This window comes from Zootoca vivipara, chromosome 2 (genome assembly GCF_965207765.1).
Source record: "Zootoca vivipara chromosome 2, rZooViv2.hap1.1, whole genome shotgun sequence".
Lineage (NCBI taxonomy): Eukaryota > Metazoa > Chordata > Lepidosauria > Squamata > Lacertidae > Zootoca > Zootoca vivipara.
Window position 1 is genome coordinate 92948353 of NC_142584.1, and position 18643 is coordinate 92966995.

An 18643-nucleotide genomic window follows, 5' to 3' on the forward strand; every position below is an offset into this window, starting at 1 on the left:
TGCCTGCATTGCAGGGAGTTGCAGGATCCCTTCCATGATCTATGAACTTCTGGAGGGCCACAAGCTAAGTTCCCCCATCTCCGACTACTCTGAAGTAACAATAGCAAATGTGAGCGTAGGTTCTCTCCTCCATCTAGCTATCCTACAAAACTGGGTATTCTGTTCTTCCCCATGTTGTTCCTCCCACCCCCCTTCCAAGATACACATTCATCTGCTCAAGGTCTTTCCTTTCTCAGCACAACTGTGCAAGCTGCTTGCCCAACTCATCCAAATTTAGAGTGTGCGTCTTGCAGTTCTGACAACAAAAGCATTGAATAAGGTTTGAATGCTCATTCGCCCAAGGGACGTGCTGTCCTTGACAAGTTATGGATATTGATAGTGCAGGCTCCAGTACTTGGCATTTTAAATAGGTAAATAAGTATTGATTAACATTTGTAGGCAATCTCAATGCAAGAATGTCCCACAGTTAAATGGGACATAGCCAAGTACACGCTGCACTAGTCTCACAAGTCTGGACCTGTCTAGAGGCAACCCTATGGCGTTCTCTGTTCAGCCCCGTACCTTTGAAAAACAGTGGACAGCGAAAGGGACAGCCAGAAGGTAATGAGCGAATGCCGATCCAAATAGCAGCAGGAATAAAAATGAAGGGAGGAATATTGTTTTTGGCCACGGACGTTCTACCTGCAGTTTTGAATTGGAGAAGGGCTCTGTCTAGCATACTGGCTGGTGGCATCAGAGAAATCAGGTATTCATTTTCCCCCCATGTAAAATCTAATCTGTCTGTAGCATTGATGGGTCCCCAGGTAGGGATTAAGTGTAGAGATTACACTTCACACTTTTCCTCCATATAAAGAGGGGAATCTGTGCTACAGCCTGAAATACATGCAAGGCTTTATATTTCGAACACATCATGCATTCTGCTTGTACGTTCTGTTCTTCTGCGCTTTCTTATGACTCGTTTGTTTACACTCTCTAGTAACCGACAGGTAAAGAACCTTTCACTGTATGTTCTACAGCACAGATTGCTTATACTATTAACACTTTCATGGCTTATATTTCAGGTAACGACTAAAATCAAGAATTAGGTCCCATTTTAAAAGAGGGAGTTTCTGGATAGGACAATTTTATGTTTGCATACACATAGGCAGCCTGATTATTGGAAGACTTAATTTTCTTTCCTAGAAAAAAAGAAAGAGGCTATTCAAATATGAGGTTTGCTCAAAAGTTCATTTAATTACACGGTAAGCCTAAAATTGCATATGACTTAGAAATGCACTGCAATCATCTCCTTAGGAGCTATAAAAATTTGGTGCACTTGTCAAATACAAATATACAAGACACTTAAGTAGCATGACACTGATTGCAATTCCTTACAGACATACCTTATGCAACTATACATACACAAAGTAATTTGCATTTTTCGCTTTCCATTGAAATCTGTATCATTTTTCCACATGCAATCAAATAGCTACATAAGACCAGGGCTCTCTAATGGATTGATCAACCTTGGCAGAATTTTTTTTTTAAAAAAACACACCTTGAATATTTCAGTTCTGCTCAACTACTATTCTTGAGTAAATTATTTCAAATAATTTGTGCTTACAAAGTTTATGCTAGACTTCATGACTGAACTTCCCAATTCCTAAAAATATTACTCAAAAGTCCTATGGACTGTAGGGGTTATTTTTATGTAAAGTGTTGCGGCGTCACAGTTATTAAGGTGTTGTGTTTTACACCAGGGAAAATGGGAAGGCAGGAGTTTTTGCTTGGCAAACCTCCATCAACTCGTACTTGGGGGTTTGGAATCCAGCGAGGTCATAGAGAGTCTAGCTGAGTATACTAAAGCAACTGGAGGAACGCTACCCAGATCAAGATGGGGTATGCACTAGCTTAATGCTAAATAGCTTATTTTGCCCTCGACAGGATCTCTTGAGCTTGAATGGCCAAACTCTTTGAGATAAGGTTTGGGCAGTTGCTGAAATCATAAGCATGTTTGCAGCCTGACAGCACAATTAGGCACATCTAAGCTTGAAAGCAAGAACCACGCCTAACTCTGCCCAAGACTGGACAGTGACTCCAACTGAATTAAATCTGCATACATAAGGATGCTTAGGGTTGTACGTTTAATTATTTCCATAGGTAAGATTTAAAGAGTGCAAGGCTAGATTATATTGTTTGCGCCACATGTTAACATGCTGGTTTGTCTTTTTTTGCACCTGGAGGTATGCAGTGTGAATGTATATAAAGTAAGGCTATTGATCTGTCTAGCCTTGTGCCACCTATGCTGACAGTTCTTCAAGGCGTCACCTGTGATCCTGAGATATTCTGCACATAAAATATGTGCTCACCACTGAGCACTTTAGCATTTTGCTGCTCACTCACTGACTGCATTTAATGCACAGTGAGCTCATCATATCATGAATAGCTCATGGGTAGGTAGGTGGTGAATCAATCAGACTGTGGCTTCATCACAAGCCCATGCACAACAAGGTTGGAATAGATGGATGCATTTGCTGCAAATATTTTAAAACTGTGACCTTTTCTGGGTTGGTTAGTAAGCATTCTGATGACACCTCCTCCTTCTAAATCACAATAGGTGGAAAACACTCTTCCGGCAAGATTATTCTAGTTGAGAATATACTAATACTACATGGGGATGAGGAAGAGGTTTATACAGTTGTACCTTGGTTCTCTAATGCCTTGTGACCCAAACATTTTGGCTCCCGAACACCACAAACCCAGAAGTAAGTGTTCCAGTTTGCAAACGTTTTTTGGAAGCTGAACGTCTGACATGGCTTCTGATTGAATGCAGGAAGCTCCTGCAGCCAATCAGACGCCGCCCCTTGGTTTTTTAACGTGCTTGGAAGTCGAACAGACTTCCGGAATGGATTCCGTTTGAGAACCAAGGTACAACTGTATATGTCCAGTATTTTATAATAAGTGAAGCACTTTTCAAAGAAATCAGCAATGGGTATGGCATAATGTTAATAAAAGTCTTTCAAAAACAAACTATTGCAAAAACAAACTATTGTTAAAAACGGAAATGTGATATAGTGCCATAAATTGCAGCAAAGTATAAATTACTATGCGAAAAAGTAAACATTTATATAATATATATCCCCTTAAGAACTTTAGCGGCTACACCCTCCCAAGCCAAATAAAATGCATATGGAAAACAATTTCTTTTGCATAATTCCATTAATATTGTGCAGAATGGTTTTTTAATGTTAAACCAAATCCTTCATATACCAAAGGCAGACATTGGAGAAAATACGCTTCCTTGTAAAAAACAAAAACAAAAATACAAAAAAACATTGCAGCTTCTGAAAATCCATCAAGCACCAGGAGTGAGAATGTTTTCTTCTGCAACAGGGGCAGAGGGCTTGTTGCCAGCCAGATATTGGTGGCTCCAACTCCCATCAGCCCCAGACAGCATTATCAATGGTCAGGAAAAATAGGAGTTATAGTCCATTGGCATCTGGAGGGTCACACCCATCCCTGCTCCATACCCAACTCAAGCCCTTTGCTTCCTTCATTACCTAACCTACCCCTTTTGCTTTACCATAATCATGAAATTGGAACTCAATATCTGAATACACAAGAAGGACTTAAACGCTTGACTCTGAAAGCAGAAGGCATATGACCAGCATTCGTTACCGAATTTCAGCAGAAGTTTCATACTTGTCCTCCTCTCCAGAGTCCGAGATCAGATTACCGCACACATTTGTCAGACTGGCCTGAATCAAATGCTAGGTTTGTGTATGTAGCAGTTACTTGTACTACACTTCTCCCTCTGTGTTGTAGGCCATGTTACCTGAAACATGGCGGCCTTCAGAATTTTCAGAACACACTGAAGATCCTTTCAGAGCTCGAAACATGGGCATGCGCTCGGGTGTCACACAGAAATCTTAAAAGATATGTAGGGTAACAGGAACCCCTTTCACAAAAGAAACTGCACATATTCAGAATTTGTTCTGAAGCCATACGCTACACCAGACATCTCCAAAAGACAGCTGCTTAGTAACCTGAGGTTATATTCAAAGTAGCGCTATGGTGAATGTTCCATCACTGGAAGGATTTTTCATTGCATGACGGAACTTCCTCTTCCCAAATCTGTTCTGAAAGGTTCTTCAACCTTCAGGAAACGGTTTGGGGGGAGGCACAGAGTATGCATGGGGGTGGTTGAGGGGGGAGGGGGGGAATTACAGCAAACATTCTGTAAGCTTCAAATTCTACAGGTGGAATGATGCAATCCCATTTCTGCGTTTTCTGCATTTTCCCTCAGGAATGGGGCTGTTACTGCACTGGAAACCTGCACTTCTGCTTCAGAAGAACAGCTGTATTCATCTGTTGCCAGGAAAGTGAGGCACAATCTGTCACAGACATAAGCGTGCTTAAGCCCATCAAGATTAATGAATGTAGGGACGCTTAACTCTGTGTTGCGCCATGACCAAAGAGTCCCATGTCACCTTAACAACTAGCTAATCAGGCTTCCCATTTTGTCCTTTATATACAACCTTACCTACATGTGGCAAGGAAATAGCACCAACAGTGCCTGCTATTCTCATTAGTGGCGTAAACACTGGCAGAGAGAAAGTAAGTTATTATTTCTCCCACAGGAAGTAATAAATACACTATGAAATGATAAGAGACGGTGCTGGAACAACACTGGTACTTATTATAACAGTGTCGTATATTGCACTATCAACGCTGCTCGTTCCTTTGCCGCTGTTGGTGCTGTAGTCATAGAAATGCTCCTCTTTGCACCATTGAACTTTGCATCCACTAGTGAGGGTGGTTGAGCCAGAGCCCTATCAATGCTGGTGATGCTTTAAACAAAATGGCTGCATATATTTGACCCTGGAAATGGCTTGCTCACCTTCTCCAGGTCTGAATGAGCCTCAAGATGTGCACAGGCAGTGCGGCAATGCAGACTGACTAGCTGTACTGCACTGTGCCACTGCAGCAACTTCCACATGGACAACACTTGGTATAGATGAATCTATTCTATCGCCTTTTTATTCTACCATTTGTTCTCATTTGTTACCCACACATAGGAACTTCCTACACAGGATCCCCTGTGTGCAAGAAAGAACAGTGGAGCAGCTCCTTATTTATTCTGTGTAGCAAGAAGTCATTAACAGTTTCTGTGCATGGAAGACGGCTGCTAAATTGGAGGGCTTGTATCCCAAATCAATGAGACGCTATAAATTTATACAGTACTGGTATCCATAATATACTTTTGAGGACAAATGTGTCTCTGGGGGAGTGGGGTCTTGGCATGGCAAAAGCAACCAAAAGCAGGTAGTCTGCACTTGGTGCCATGGCAATTAGTAGGCATTTGCTATTAGCAGTAGAGGAAGGGATCCAAGTCCTCAGGCTGACTTCAGCCTAGACAAGTATGAAATCTACTTACAGCTTACTTTAAAAAAACCCAAAAGACAAAGCCATCAGCCTGTTTCAAGATCTGTTACTAACCTAACATCTCTCCCACTCCACCTCTAATTTTTGCACAGTTCATAAACTGCCCCTTATACAGCCACACTGAATTTCAAATGCACAGGAGTTGAGCAAGGGTTTTATGCATCTTCAATTCACCCATTGGGGCTTGCAGGGAAGATGTTCCAAGTGGCTTGTGACCTCTAACTACAATCTACCAAGTGCGCTTCTGCAGCAGCAAGTTCCCCTGTTGCTGTAGAGAAGATAGATAGCTCTGTCTCAAATATAACAGTGCAATGTAAACGTACAGCCAGGATGAATTTCCCTCAGTTTCATTTTCGGCTCAAAGGAAGCAGCCTACAAACTGATCCTAATTAATGCTCAGTTGATAGATTGCTGTGATTGTGTGTTTGTTGTTGCAAAACTGTTTCCTTGTAGCTGGCTCTGGTGCTAGTCTGTTAACTTAACAAACTTTTGTATTTCATTGGTACTTCCCACACTAGCTTTGGTAACCACCATGGAGGAAAGATGTTCATGAGGCAAGTATCAAGGTCCAAAATGCTGATAAGATTTAGGACAAGCATGGGGAACCTTTGGCTTTCCAGATCTTCCTGGACCAAAACTCCCTTCAGCCCCAGCAACCATGGTCAGGGATGATGGGAGTTGTGGTTCAGCAACATCTGCAGGGCCAAAGGCTCATCACACCAGTCTTAGGAAGTAGAGAGATAAGAGCAACAAGTTCATTACGTGAGGAAAAGTTAATGCATTTCCTTCCTCTGCCACTGTAAAACTTAAGTGATACTGGTACCTGTAAGCATAGTCAACAGAATTTCTTTCAAGTAGAAGTAATGACTTTGAAGAAGAAGATGACCTTCTCACAGAAATTCAGGATTCACCCAATATCTGTCTCTACCTACTTCAAGGCATTCATTTTCCTGGGCAGCTGAAATTTAAAAATTTTTTACACGTCCAGACTCCGTGCTTTAGCAATCAATTGCAGAAAAATCCCGACATCTTCCAGTGAAATCCCTAGACTTTCACCCATGTCCACTCTCATCATCATCAACCTCGTGAATTGTGTGTGTGTGCACCATTAAAACCAAACCAATAAACGAATACCCCAACTGGCACTTTTGCTCAAGCTGCAAACTGTCCGATGGCACAGGCCTATACATGCCTACTCTGAAGTAAGCCCCACTGAGTTAGGTTGGACTTGCTCCCAGGGAAGTGTGTATAGGATTGCAGCCTAAAATAGCCTAATGTACCTTAGGAGGACTGGATAAGAATATGAAAACCGTATCAAAATATATTGCTGCGCTTATAATCTGAAGTTGGCCCCAACGTTGACGATCACCCGGCTTTCGTAGACTTTCTTCATGGTTCTTTCGATTTGTTTCAGAAAAACCTGAGGAATTCGGCCACATAAAGTGTGTACAGTATCAAGGAATTTTGACTGGAGAGGGTAGTACATCGATTGGAAGAGATTGTCTTCAAAGGGAAACTAAAGAACAACAGAAAAAGGATTAAAAGACAGACAAGTAATAACTATTATAATCATTGCTTTGCTGAGTTTTTTCCTATAGATTTTACTGTGGAGGCAGGGAGCTTGGCTGTCAAGACACGCTGTGGTACAACATTACATGCTGCTGATGTGCTCCTGTCTCATGCAACCCTATTCTATGCAGTTACCTGCTCCAAAAGTTGTTTCCCCCCACCCAAGCTTCCTGATCAAAATATAAGAAACTTTACACCAAATTGCACTATTAGTCTATTTAGCTCAGTTCTATCAATTAACTGACCAATAGTGTCAGGGTGGAGGGGAGGAGGGCCACATATGAGGAAATTTTGATAAAAACTGAAAAAGGCTGGAGACTGAAATCTTATGAAGAAATTAAAGGGGTTTTAACAGGATGGATACAATACCATCAAATAAATGATGTCCTTAGAGAAGATAGGAAAATAGGTTTTGAGGACAAAAGGTCCAAATTCCAAATGGAAGTGCTAGAAGGCAAAACAAAGCTTCTGTCAAAAATGTATGATTTGTTGCTAGAATGGTACACAAAAGACGAGTTGACAAAAGAGGTAATGATTAAATGGGCAAAGGATTTTGGGCATAATATTGAATATGACGCGTGGTTGAAACTATGGAATCAAACTTTAAGATTTACAGCATGTACTGCCTTGAAGGAAAATGTATATAAGATTATGTATAGATGGTATTTAATACCAGTCGAACTAGCTAAAATGTATAGAATGAGTGATAAAGCATGCTGGAAATGTAAAGAGAGAGATGGTGAATTTTATCATATGTGGTGGACATGCGATAAGGTAAAAAGATTTTGGGAGATGTTATATAACGAACTGAAAAAGATGTTTAAATATACCTTCCCAAAAAAACCGGAAGCATTTTTGTTGGGAATAATAGGAGGAGAGATTAGAAAAGAAGATCAAGTATTGTTTATGTATGCGACAACCGCGGCTAGGACATTGTTAGCCCAAAAATGGAAATTACAGGAAGTACCTACAATTGATGAGTGGCAGATGAAAATGATGGACTATGCTGAATTAGCTAGACTGACTTGCAAGATCCGAGACCAAGGAGAGACGAGGTTTCAAAAGGACTGGAGTAAATATGTGGACTATATGGAGAAAAACTGTAGATCTTTAAAAACACTTGCAGGATTGAAATAAATCCTACGAACTGACTAAAAAAAAAGTTAAAAAGGAACTGCAAAAATTGGAGTTAACAAGATACCCGCATGAAGGGAGGGGGGGAAGTCACAGCTCGGCAGAGCAAGATGTAAGAGGAAAATATAAGATGTTTTGTATAAAAGATTATTATTTTTTAATTTGTTAAATTGGAAAACTGAATAAAATTTATTATAAAAAAAAGACCAATAGTGTCAGGGGACCACCAGGGGTCAGCGGAGAGCCTGGTGGATTGGAGTGAGGGCTCTCGGACGGACGCTGCCAGAGCCCCAGAGCCTAGCGCCTGGCAGCTTCCTCTGGAAGGTGGGACTGGGGATCAGGAGGAGATGCAGACCCTTAGGGATGTAAAGGAGACGAGAGCTCCAGAGGGAGAGTTGGAGAGGGCAGAACAAAGCACTCAAGAGGGGAAGGCTCCAGGAGCTACAGCACCGGTCCCTCAACTGAGCAGCTCTAGTGGAGAAGGTGCTCCACCAGCACCCTCACCCCAACAGAGGAGGGGGGAAAAGAAGAGGGCCCAATAGAGGAGGTTCAGGGTGCCCAGGGGGCTATGCTGGCGGAAGTCACGAAGGGAGGCGCTTCCGGATTCTGAATCAGATTAGTACAGTCATGCTTTTTGATGCTCTGTCTTGTACATATGTATATATGGTAATAAAACCCTGTAAAAACCAAGCATGGGGTTTCGAGCTGCTTACTCGTGAGGAAGCTACCAACACCATTACAAATAGTGTCCAGGATCTTAGGCAAGGGCCTATCCCAGGATTGCAATGTGAAACACCAGAAATTGAATTTTACACACACACACACACACACACACACACACACACACAGTTTCACTCTGTCACAAAGATCTTAACCTGAACATCTCCCCCTCCAAAAAAAGGCCATCAATAGCTCTCATTCCTCCTTCCCCCTTTACCACCATGGTACTTACAAATTCAGACAATCCATCTAAGTTGGTGTGGTGTGTGTGATGCCATCTCAAGCTACTGCAGATACTGAACTACGTTCGGACTTTTTTGAATCTAGGCCTGCATGCTGAGAGGCTGGTGAGAAAACTGGGCTGCACTGCAGCTAGAACATGGGTCTATCTGCACTGGGTCCATTGTGTGTGGGAATAGTTTTAAATACTCAAGTTTCCCACTCAATAAGCTTCAGATCATGATTCTCCTCTCTTGCCGGGGAGGGTGGCGGATAGAAAAGAAAAGGCAATAAAGGCAGTTCTGTTTGGAAAGTGAGGAGTTAAAGCGGCAAAGTTGGTTCCTAGAGAGGAGATTGTGGAGCATGGTGAATGAAATGGCTAGAAGGAAGTTTAGAAAAAATGGATGAGCAATCTATAAGGGCCATAACCCAGGTGGAACAGAAACATGATCTACATCTGGGGAAGTTACACAACCATTCCATTTAGTTAAATAAGGGGTCTTTTGAACTACTGGTGGGGGTGAGGTGGGGAACAGAACCTGAACGGGACACACACACACAAAGATGCTTTGTTAATGATGTTTAACCAAGTACCCTAAAAAATAAAAAAAATAAAGTGTTGCTATTACACAATGAACTGCCTGCTGTGAAAACAGCCCATCACACAGGGTTTGTTCTGAGGCTATAATAGTGGGGGAAGAAACCATTTATGCTGCTTTGAGCTCTTTGCATGAAAACAGAAATGCATGGCATAAGGTAATTCAACTAGATGCACCATATCACATGTGAAAACATGGCATGAGACTGTCTCCCTGGGCGGGGCAACACTTACATCACGTATCACTTCATAGAGTGCTTTGAAAGTAGGCTGTTTGTCATCGTGGTAGACACCTCTGTTCCCATGGAGAATAGAAACACCTTCTTCCTCTGCTCCTTTACAGTTACTGCCATACATGCAATGATCCGGTCGATAGTTCCATTGGCAAGGAAACAGATAGAGACACTCTAGGAAGCCCAATTTGAGCAAAAATGGGGGGGGGGAATGACAACAATTATTAATCAACATCTAGAATTTGGCACTAAACACAAAACCTTCAAAATGTTATCAGAAATTCTGAAATAAGGAAAGCTACACAATTTGGAAACGAATCATGTGTCTGCTTTTCCAATACAATTTTTCCCTGGTTACATAATATGGAGTGAGGGGTTTTGCAGAGAGGAGGAACAGAAGGCATGGCAGAATTTGGAAATTTTCTAGGGCCTGTGGAGTAACAGATGAGAAAATACTTTATGACATGAATAGTAAGCATGTGGAAGAGTCCATGGCTGCATTTGGATGCAACACTAAACCGTACTTGTTACCGACCCCAGCTCTAAACCATAGTTAACACTAATCACAGTTCTTGGCTCAAACATAGCAGGTAATGGAAGATTGGTGAAATCGGAAGCCACCTCCTTGAGTCTGTGACAGAGGGAAAGGGGAATCAACAACATGAGCCCCAAACCTATGCGAATCAGGGAGATGGGCTAATTTGTCCAAATCTATTCCACACATGCAGATTTTAAGAAGCCAGCCATTTACTCACTGTAGTAAATATGTGTGGTTAGCAATCAGTTCCTGGCCCTACTCACACAGCAAGATGGTCATTCCAGGGCCCTCCATTTCTCTATAGTACCATGGCAATATTTTGCCTTTGGGCTCGAGCCACGCAACAGCTAACAGCTCGCGGCACGGTTATAGCTACCATGCAAATTGCATGAAGTGGGTGAGGGGAAATTATTTATTTAATGCAAGTGTTTGTCTATCACTTTCCGTCAATAAAACAATCACAACCTGTTCTCATCTGCAGGATTGGTAGCACAGGCCAATGAGGCAGAGTCTATACACCACCCTGTCACATATTCCAATGAGACATCATCATCATCATATATCTACACATGCCTATAATATATAGTCTGTGCATCGTGTACCTGGATTAAAGTAAAATATGATGTTGAGCAAGTCCTGGTCTCCCCAAGTTATGTAGTTTTTGTACTTTTGGTATAAAGGGTACAACATCTCCTCCCATGTCAAGCCTGTTGGTATCATGCTGTTCTGAAAGGCAGGAATAAACGATAAAGAAAGAAAAGTAGAAACCAGCAGAAATCACAGCAGGAGTAGCAGCTCTGAGCAGCAACCTTTCTCAGCGTTCCTGGAACCGAACAGAACAGAAAGGAAGAACTGCTCTGCATGCCGGAACAGGGAGCCAGCGAAGGGGAACCGTGTCGACTGCCAGCATGCAAGCTCTACCTTCAGATAAGGTGATTCTGTATCCTCAACTGACCATTCATTTGGCTGACCCTGAAAGGCCATCAAATCCAAAAGCGCTCAGAAGCATGGGTTCTATCCTCCTTTTTCTGTGCCCCAAGTGGTATCATGATTTACATGCATGCAATTAAAGAAAACGTGAAGCAACATAGCTTGAACACTTGCTCACTCTTATTATGTCAACATTCACATGAGCCCTTCCATTTACTTTACCATTTCCTAGAGAAGAAAGTTGGCTCATAGCCAGAGAGGGTCAGCTGGTGGTCCCTACTGGGTGCTGGAAAAAGCCTCCAGAGCAGCTCTGCTATTTTACTGTAGCTTTAACACTTTTACAGGAAGATGCCATAGCTCAGTGGCAAAACATGTACTTTTCATGAAGGGCTAGATTCAATCTCGCATCTCCAGTTGAAAGAACTGAACAGGGGGTAGGGTCGCCAGACTCAATAGTGGACAGGTCTTCTGTGCCTTTAATTGCCCTGCTCTCTTTTGAGTCTGGAAACCTTAAAGAGAAACCGGCAGACCCTTTGTTTAATTTCCAAGCAAAGGGTCTGCTGGTTTCTCTTTAAGGTTTCCAGACTCAAAAGAGAGCAGGGCAATTAAAGGCACAGAAGTCCTGTCCTCTATTGAGTTTGGCAACCCTAACAGGGGGTGTTATGAAATGTCACTGCCAGTCTGAGCAAATACTGCACTTAGAAGTGTAAAGTTGGAAGGGTCATCTAGTTAAAGCCCCTGCAATGCAGGAATCTCAGCTAAAGCTGCCTTGACAGATGGCCACCCAACCTATGCTTTAAAACCTCCAAGGAAGGAGAGTCCATTACTTTTCCAAGGGAGTCTGTTCCCTAGTTGATGCGGATGGACAAACAGCAGGTTCCTATGATCCCCAGTACTAAGGTCTCATCTGAAGGTTATACAATCTTTTGGGGGAAGGTTTGCATCCATGAATGAAACCTGAAGTCCTCTGAGATGATGGTACTCAATAATTGGCAGGAACATTGCCTGAAGAATATGCAGTTGTATGCAATTAAATCATTGCACACATGGAATGACTTCAAAGACTGTGACTTCCTCCCTCTCCCACTGCACTGTGCCCAAAACTGCCCCAGAGGTTTGGGGAACCCTAGATTAGATTTGGAGGGTGAGGTGCAGAAGGGAGCAGACGGAGAGGAATTTCGGTGGCGCGCTCACCACGCACGCAACGATTTAATTGGATACTGCTCATTCTTAATCCGGTGGAACGGAAGATGTGAAATGCACCAGCAGTAGTGACAAAATGATGTCCTCAGTGTGACAGCATTTGAAGACCTACAGTGACAAGCCTCTCGAGTTAACTATCATTTGGCTATGCTACTCTGGGCCAATTTGAGAAGCCAGTGGACTGATTCTGTCAGTCAAGGCACATTCCTCGGAAAACAACAGTCCAAGCTAGTTTTTCAGTCTGTGGGAAATCATTTACAGTGGAACCTCGGTTTACGAACACCTTGGTTTACGAATTTTCGGTTTATGAACACCGCGGACCCATCTGGAACAGATTAATTCACTTTCCATTACTTTCAATGGGAAAGTTTGCTTCAGTTTATGAACGCTTCAGTTTATGAACAGACTTCTGGAACCAATTGTGTTCATAAACCGAGGTACCACTGTATATAAAACCATGAGGAAGTTTTATACACGCAGGAGTGGAAACCAATCCCCAGCTGAGGTGGGAGAGAAAAGTGTTTCCGAAACAAAACAAACGAACAAAACATGGGCGTAGGCAGGGGGGCAGGAGGGGGCAATTGCCCCCCCTAGAAGCAGGGCCGCTGGCCAGCCTGCCCTGCTGCCTGCCCGGTGCCGTCTCCCTTCTCCCTGGCTGGCTGTGGGGCGGGTGGAGGGAAAGCCCCAGAGCCGCGCAAAGCGTTTGGCTGGCTTTCCCTCTGCCCGCCCCACAGCCAGCAAGGGAGAAGGGAGACGTCCCTTCTAGCCGGCTGGCTGTGGGGCGGGCGGAGGGAAATCCAGGCAACCGCTTTGCACGGCTCTGGGGCTTTCCCTCCACCTGCCCCGGCGATTGCAGAGGGGGAGGAGGGGATCGGAGCAGCCCAATTTTGGGCTGATCCTGGCGCCCCCTCACCCCTGCCGTTCGAGGCGGGGGAGGAGGGAGTCGGAGCAGCCCGAAATCGGGCTGCTGCGATCCCCTCCTCCCCCTCCGCGATCGCCGGGGCGGGAGGAGGGAAAGCTGGCAAGGGAGAAGGGAGCTTTCCTTGCCCCGCTGTGGCCCCTCCCCCGCCCCTTGCCCCCGCCCCTTGCCCCCCTGATTTTCATCCTGGCTACGCCCCTGAAACAAAATCAAAAGCCATTCTTACCTTGAACTGGGCATTCCTAATACGGGTTAAATTCATCAGCATGACTCCAGAATTTACCCCAGTCACTCCGTAATATGGGTGGCGAGCAAACCGACTGTACCAGCCAATCTTTGGTATTTCGTGTTCTGGAGCCATGGCAGCCAGCTGGGTGGAATTGAATGCTCTCAGGAAGCCCCAGATGTCATCAATGGGTCGCAAAAATAGGACATCTGTGTCCACATATAGAAGGGAATCTACATCTTTTAAAATGGTCTTTGGGGTTGGAAGGTAAAGGGTGTAGGGAAAAACAAATACACATCAAAGTCAGGAAGGCCAAAAAAGACAGATTACAGGCCAAGAACTCACTCACTCTGTGTATACATGCAAGACACAAAAGAACACACCATTTTGATCCAAATTCCTGCTCGGTATAGAGACATTCAATATAAATAAGCTCCTCAGGGTCAACTGGGTGAACTGAGCCAACTACTATGTTCTGGCACTCAAGAGAATTAGGGAGCATGAGAAGCTGATGGAATGAGGGGTTTGCCACAGGGAACGTTTCTTGGTTTTCATTTGAAGCATTTCTGTCTTATAGTTTGGTTTTAAAAACAACTAACAGGAAATAATAGAAGTAAATCTCACACCATGAAGCTTCATAGCAACAAAATCAATATAAGCAACAAAATATGTTTTACTAAAAGGACAAGACTAGTTTAAGTTTGTACTGAGAGAGGATGGGGCCAACTCATAGAACCAGGTAACAGCTTGGCTGGGCAGTGGGTTATTAAATGGTGGTCCTCATTTCAGGCAAGGAAAAGACCACCCTGTGGAGAGGCACAATGTGATAAAGATTTTCATATTTTCAGGCTGCCCTTCTGATAATTGCCATCGCTTGCCTGATCACATGAATTACTCTGAAAAAGAACTTTGCTAAATGGCCAGAATCCACTGTGTGGTCTGAATGTAGAATTACCGGTAGCAAAAAAAAGATAATTATTTGAACATATTCAGAACTCTGGTCCATCTACCCAGCTCTGTCTACTCTGACTGGCAGTGGGTTTTCAAAGTAACTTTCAAAGTGCTGGAAATGAGAGATAAGATTGATGCGCGAGTTACCTGGATATATCGAAAGGGATAATAACAATCAGGCTGTTGATTCTTGTTCACAGTGTGCCCTCTTGTGGACACTTGGTTCTGTACGTATCCATTCATAATTTCAGTAATTGCATTATTAAAAAAAAACCACTTGTGTAGGTAGGTTTCAATATTTCTTCAAAAGCAGCACAGTAGTCCCGTCCCCATCTTACTTTCCTTCTCTTCTAAGGATGCAGAAAATCCCTCCCTTTTTTTGCCTTCTTTCCCACAAAACTCTTATTCGATGGCCAGCAGAATGGCTCAGGTGTGGGAAGAAACCGTGGTTGAAATTCCCACTCTATGCAATGCATTGGGGAAGTCTCCCACTCTTCCCCAGACCTGCAATGGGGAGAGTGGATGTACCATGTATACCACCTTGGAAGAAGAGAATGTGACATATCACAAACCCGTGCGCTTTTAAATTGGTATAAAAATAGCATGTCTCAAAGTGTGTGCCCGCATTTACTTTGACACTCATGGGACATATTCAGTAGAGGAAAAGCCTTGATTGTCATTAGATTACCCTTGAGGTCTCAGTATTTGAATTTCAAATTTAATAAGAGCAATTTTCCACTTCTGCAATTAGGTGCTCAAGATATTATTGCCCAAAGCTTCCAAGCATGAAAGTGGGGGCTGGGCAGAAAGAAAAGGGTTGGAATAAACAAACAAAAAAAAGTAATCAGTACTTTGGCTCTTAAATAAAATTAATATCTGTTTTATTGGAAGTTATAGACCAGGAAGGTCCAACTCCCAAGAGACTGCAATCTACTCCCAGTATGAAAAAATAGGCAGTGACCTAACCATAGTCATTGGAGGGAGGAGGAGCATGTGTAGGGTAGGTGGATTGCCCAGAGTTGCTGAGCTTTTTTTAGGAGAGAAGTGCCCAGAGTGGTTGAGTTTTTTTTGGGGGGGGGGAAGATTGCACAGAGTTTTTAAGCTTTTCTCCATAGCTTTTTGTACACGATAAGGATCCAGCGATTTACCAGGATCGCGATCCACTGGTTGGACACCCCTGATATAGCATATTGGAATGCATCAATAAATAATTTAGACAACCTATTCTGGAGAAAATATTCCAGCCTATTTAATGGTTATGGAGAGGCATTTTTAGTTTTTTTAAAAACTTTGCTTTATCTTTGGCTTTGTTTTTGATCTGCGGCACATGCTCCACAACTGGTAGAGTAAGTTAGCGTTCTATACAGGAGACACTGTAATTGAAAAGCTTCAATTAAGACAATGTGCTTTACTCCACTTATGACAATGATGTCACCTCTGCCGCACAATTATGACTACAAATTGCGCTTCTTTCACAGCTTTCCCCGCACCTTCATAATTTTGCACATATTCTTTCCAGTCTCTCCAACACATATGTATTGTTGCAGCAGAATCTAGAAAACTTCTAGCAAAGTCACGACTGCCATTTATCATGGCCTCTCCCAATACAGTATCACCATTCCCTGCCCTGTTTTAAATGCACCAACATTTGAGGCTAGCCAAATATCGTTGGATGAACTTTAAGGCTTGGCAATCTAGGGAAAGGTGTTTTAGCATGGGTTTATTAAGGGAAACTCCTCCTAGAATGGCCCAACTCTTCCTTGGATGAGATCCAGTTAATCAAAGATTTGGCCAAGCAAGAGCTAAGAAACTCTGAGATAATTAGGTTTTGCTAAAATTAAAACAGTCCTGTGACACGGGTTCCTGGCTCCTGGTCAGAGGGTAAGCCTTTAGGGTATGCCTTTAGCAGATTTATGATGGGAGATGGTCAGTAGCTGTGACTTGCCCTGTTGCAGTGCTGTGGGGATAGAAGAAAGCATATTTCCCCTGTCACAAAGCTGCTATAAGCAGAGGACACACCCCCCCTTTTAACTCCACGCACTGGCAACCAGTCTGTGACAGAGAACTATTTGTTGCTTAAAAGGCAGACATGACCAAAACTTGCTCCCATCTTTACATATGATAGCTATGGGCTGGTGATAGGGTTGCCACTTGAAGAACTCCAAAATAAGGGCTATGTTGTGAGAAAATAACATATTATGTCTGTCAGAAAACACAGTACTTATTACAGTATACTGGAGGAATGGAGAGAAACAAACTGTGCTTTTTATTGACTGGCAACTAACACTATTATTTCAAAACTAGGGAACTGTTCCTTGAAACAAGCAACAAGCAGCAAGGACATGGGCTGAAACTGTAATTTGATGCTGCGGTTCTTCGAAGAAAACATCTCTGGTTGCAGAATGCCAACATTCTGGGACCTTTTTGCTCTCTATAGTACATATGAGCCAGCTGGTTCTCTTGAGATACATCCTGGGAACGACCGGTGCTGTCTACAAGTCTTCCCAGGTGGTGTTTCTTGATAAGGCTCCAGTTCCAGGTTATGCAGTGAGGAAGTTAGTTAATAACTTCATGATGTTCTTTGTATGCTCGGGCAGGAATCACATGTAAAACTGCTGCTGCTGCGTGCTTGCTATGCCTAATGAGAAGTTGGAGCATCTGCCTGCTAGCAAGGTAGAGAATTTGCAGGTTTGTCACAATAGTTTTAGGTTAAACTTAAGGCTGTGCAGAAGAGTTGTAGCTCAGTGGTGGAGCATCTGTTTTCCATACATATTTTTTTTTAAAAGAAGGCCCAAAGAAACTCAGCAGCAGAGCAAAGCTGGACAAGGCAAGTCCAAATAAGTGTAGCAAGCAGCAACATCAGAACTGGCCAGATTAAAAAGAATGCTGTTTGGCCTTTACTCATCTTTGTTTTGCCTTGATGTGTGCACATGGGGCTAAGAAGCCGGCTCAGATGGATTAAAGAGAGGAAGAAGACAGAAACCTCTGCTCCAACTGGAAGCTTCCAAATACATACTCTGAACACACTGTACAACATTTTTCTAGGTGTCAAATATTCGCCGCACATCAATCCCAGAGACAGCAGGGGTCATGCCAATCTTGCTAGAGTGCATGGCCTCAGAAGCACAGCAGTGCTTTGTTCAACAACAGAGTGTTTCAGATCACAGTAGGTTTTAGATCAGTGCTGGAGGAAAGAACAGCCTGGGTTATGTGCTCTCTGGCCTAGGTCCTTGCCACTTAGCCTTAAGTCTTGGCTCCGGTTCCTATGATGTGTGGTCCCAGATCTTTACATCAGGCTAGCACTGTTAAGAGACTAGCTATTGTTACAACTATTTCGCCCTAAGGGACCAGGGCAGGTTTCCACAATTTAAAATGCAGTTTCGAAACTTGCAATTAAAAATTCAATCACAAAAATATAGGGTGGCTCCCGAAAATACAGTGCGATCATGCTTTATGCACATTTAACTTGCACAATTTCAATTGTACATGGTTGAGGGCCGCTGACTGAAAAAACTGCAAATTAAATGCAAGGAAGGCGGAGAGCTTAAAAGTTCTTTTTGCTCCAAAAAAACTCAGTGTAAAAAAAGGAGCTTTTAAGCTCTCCACCTTGCTTGGCAAGCAAGGCCCTCTCAACATGCCAAGTCTGGGATGCTCCCGCAAGATCTCAGAAGGTCCTGTGAGATCTTGCAAGAGCATCCCCGGGGACCTGACACGAGCTTCAGAATCCCCTGGGTCTGAGTTTTTTTGAGTTTGCCCATATATGGAACCCTTGCAAGTATGGGAAGGAGGTGGTCTTTTGGCTACTGCCAGCTTGCTTGTCACCCTCTGACCCAGCCCTGCTACAGCTGAAAGCGCCTCAGTCTTGCCTGCTGTCTGCTTCTCTGCATGCACCAGTAAACAGCAGGTGTGTGCTAGGGCCATGATGTTAAAAACCTGAACACTGAGCACAAATAAGCATTAACTGGGAAGGAAGCACCGG

General features: G+C 43.3%; 1 protein-coding gene and 1 long non-coding RNA gene across 2 annotated transcripts in view; one reads left to right on the top strand and one right to left on the bottom strand.

The window, feature by feature from the left end:
* The first annotated feature begins 580 nt into the window (after window positions 1-580).
* LOC148686969 (uncharacterized) lies at window positions 581-8817 on the top strand. Its single transcript, XR_015948277.1, has 2 exons — window positions 581-745; window positions 6839-8817. It is a non-coding gene; the product is annotated as an uncharacterized LOC148686969 (long non-coding RNA).
* The window catches only part of GXYLT2 (glucoside xylosyltransferase 2), a 37383-nt gene continuing 19948 nt past the window's right edge, over window positions 1209-18643 (bottom strand). The window contains exons 4-7 of the mRNA XM_060271352.2: window positions 13714-13965; window positions 11038-11161; window positions 9899-10071; window positions 1209-6940 (exon numbers count right to left, since the gene is read on the bottom strand). Coding sequence (XP_060127335.2) covers window positions 6758-6940; window positions 9899-10071; window positions 11038-11161; window positions 13714-13965 — 732 coding nt within the window. The 3' untranslated portion in view covers window positions 1209-6757. The remainder of the gene's footprint in view (window positions 6941-9898; window positions 10072-11037; window positions 11162-13713; window positions 13966-18643) is intronic.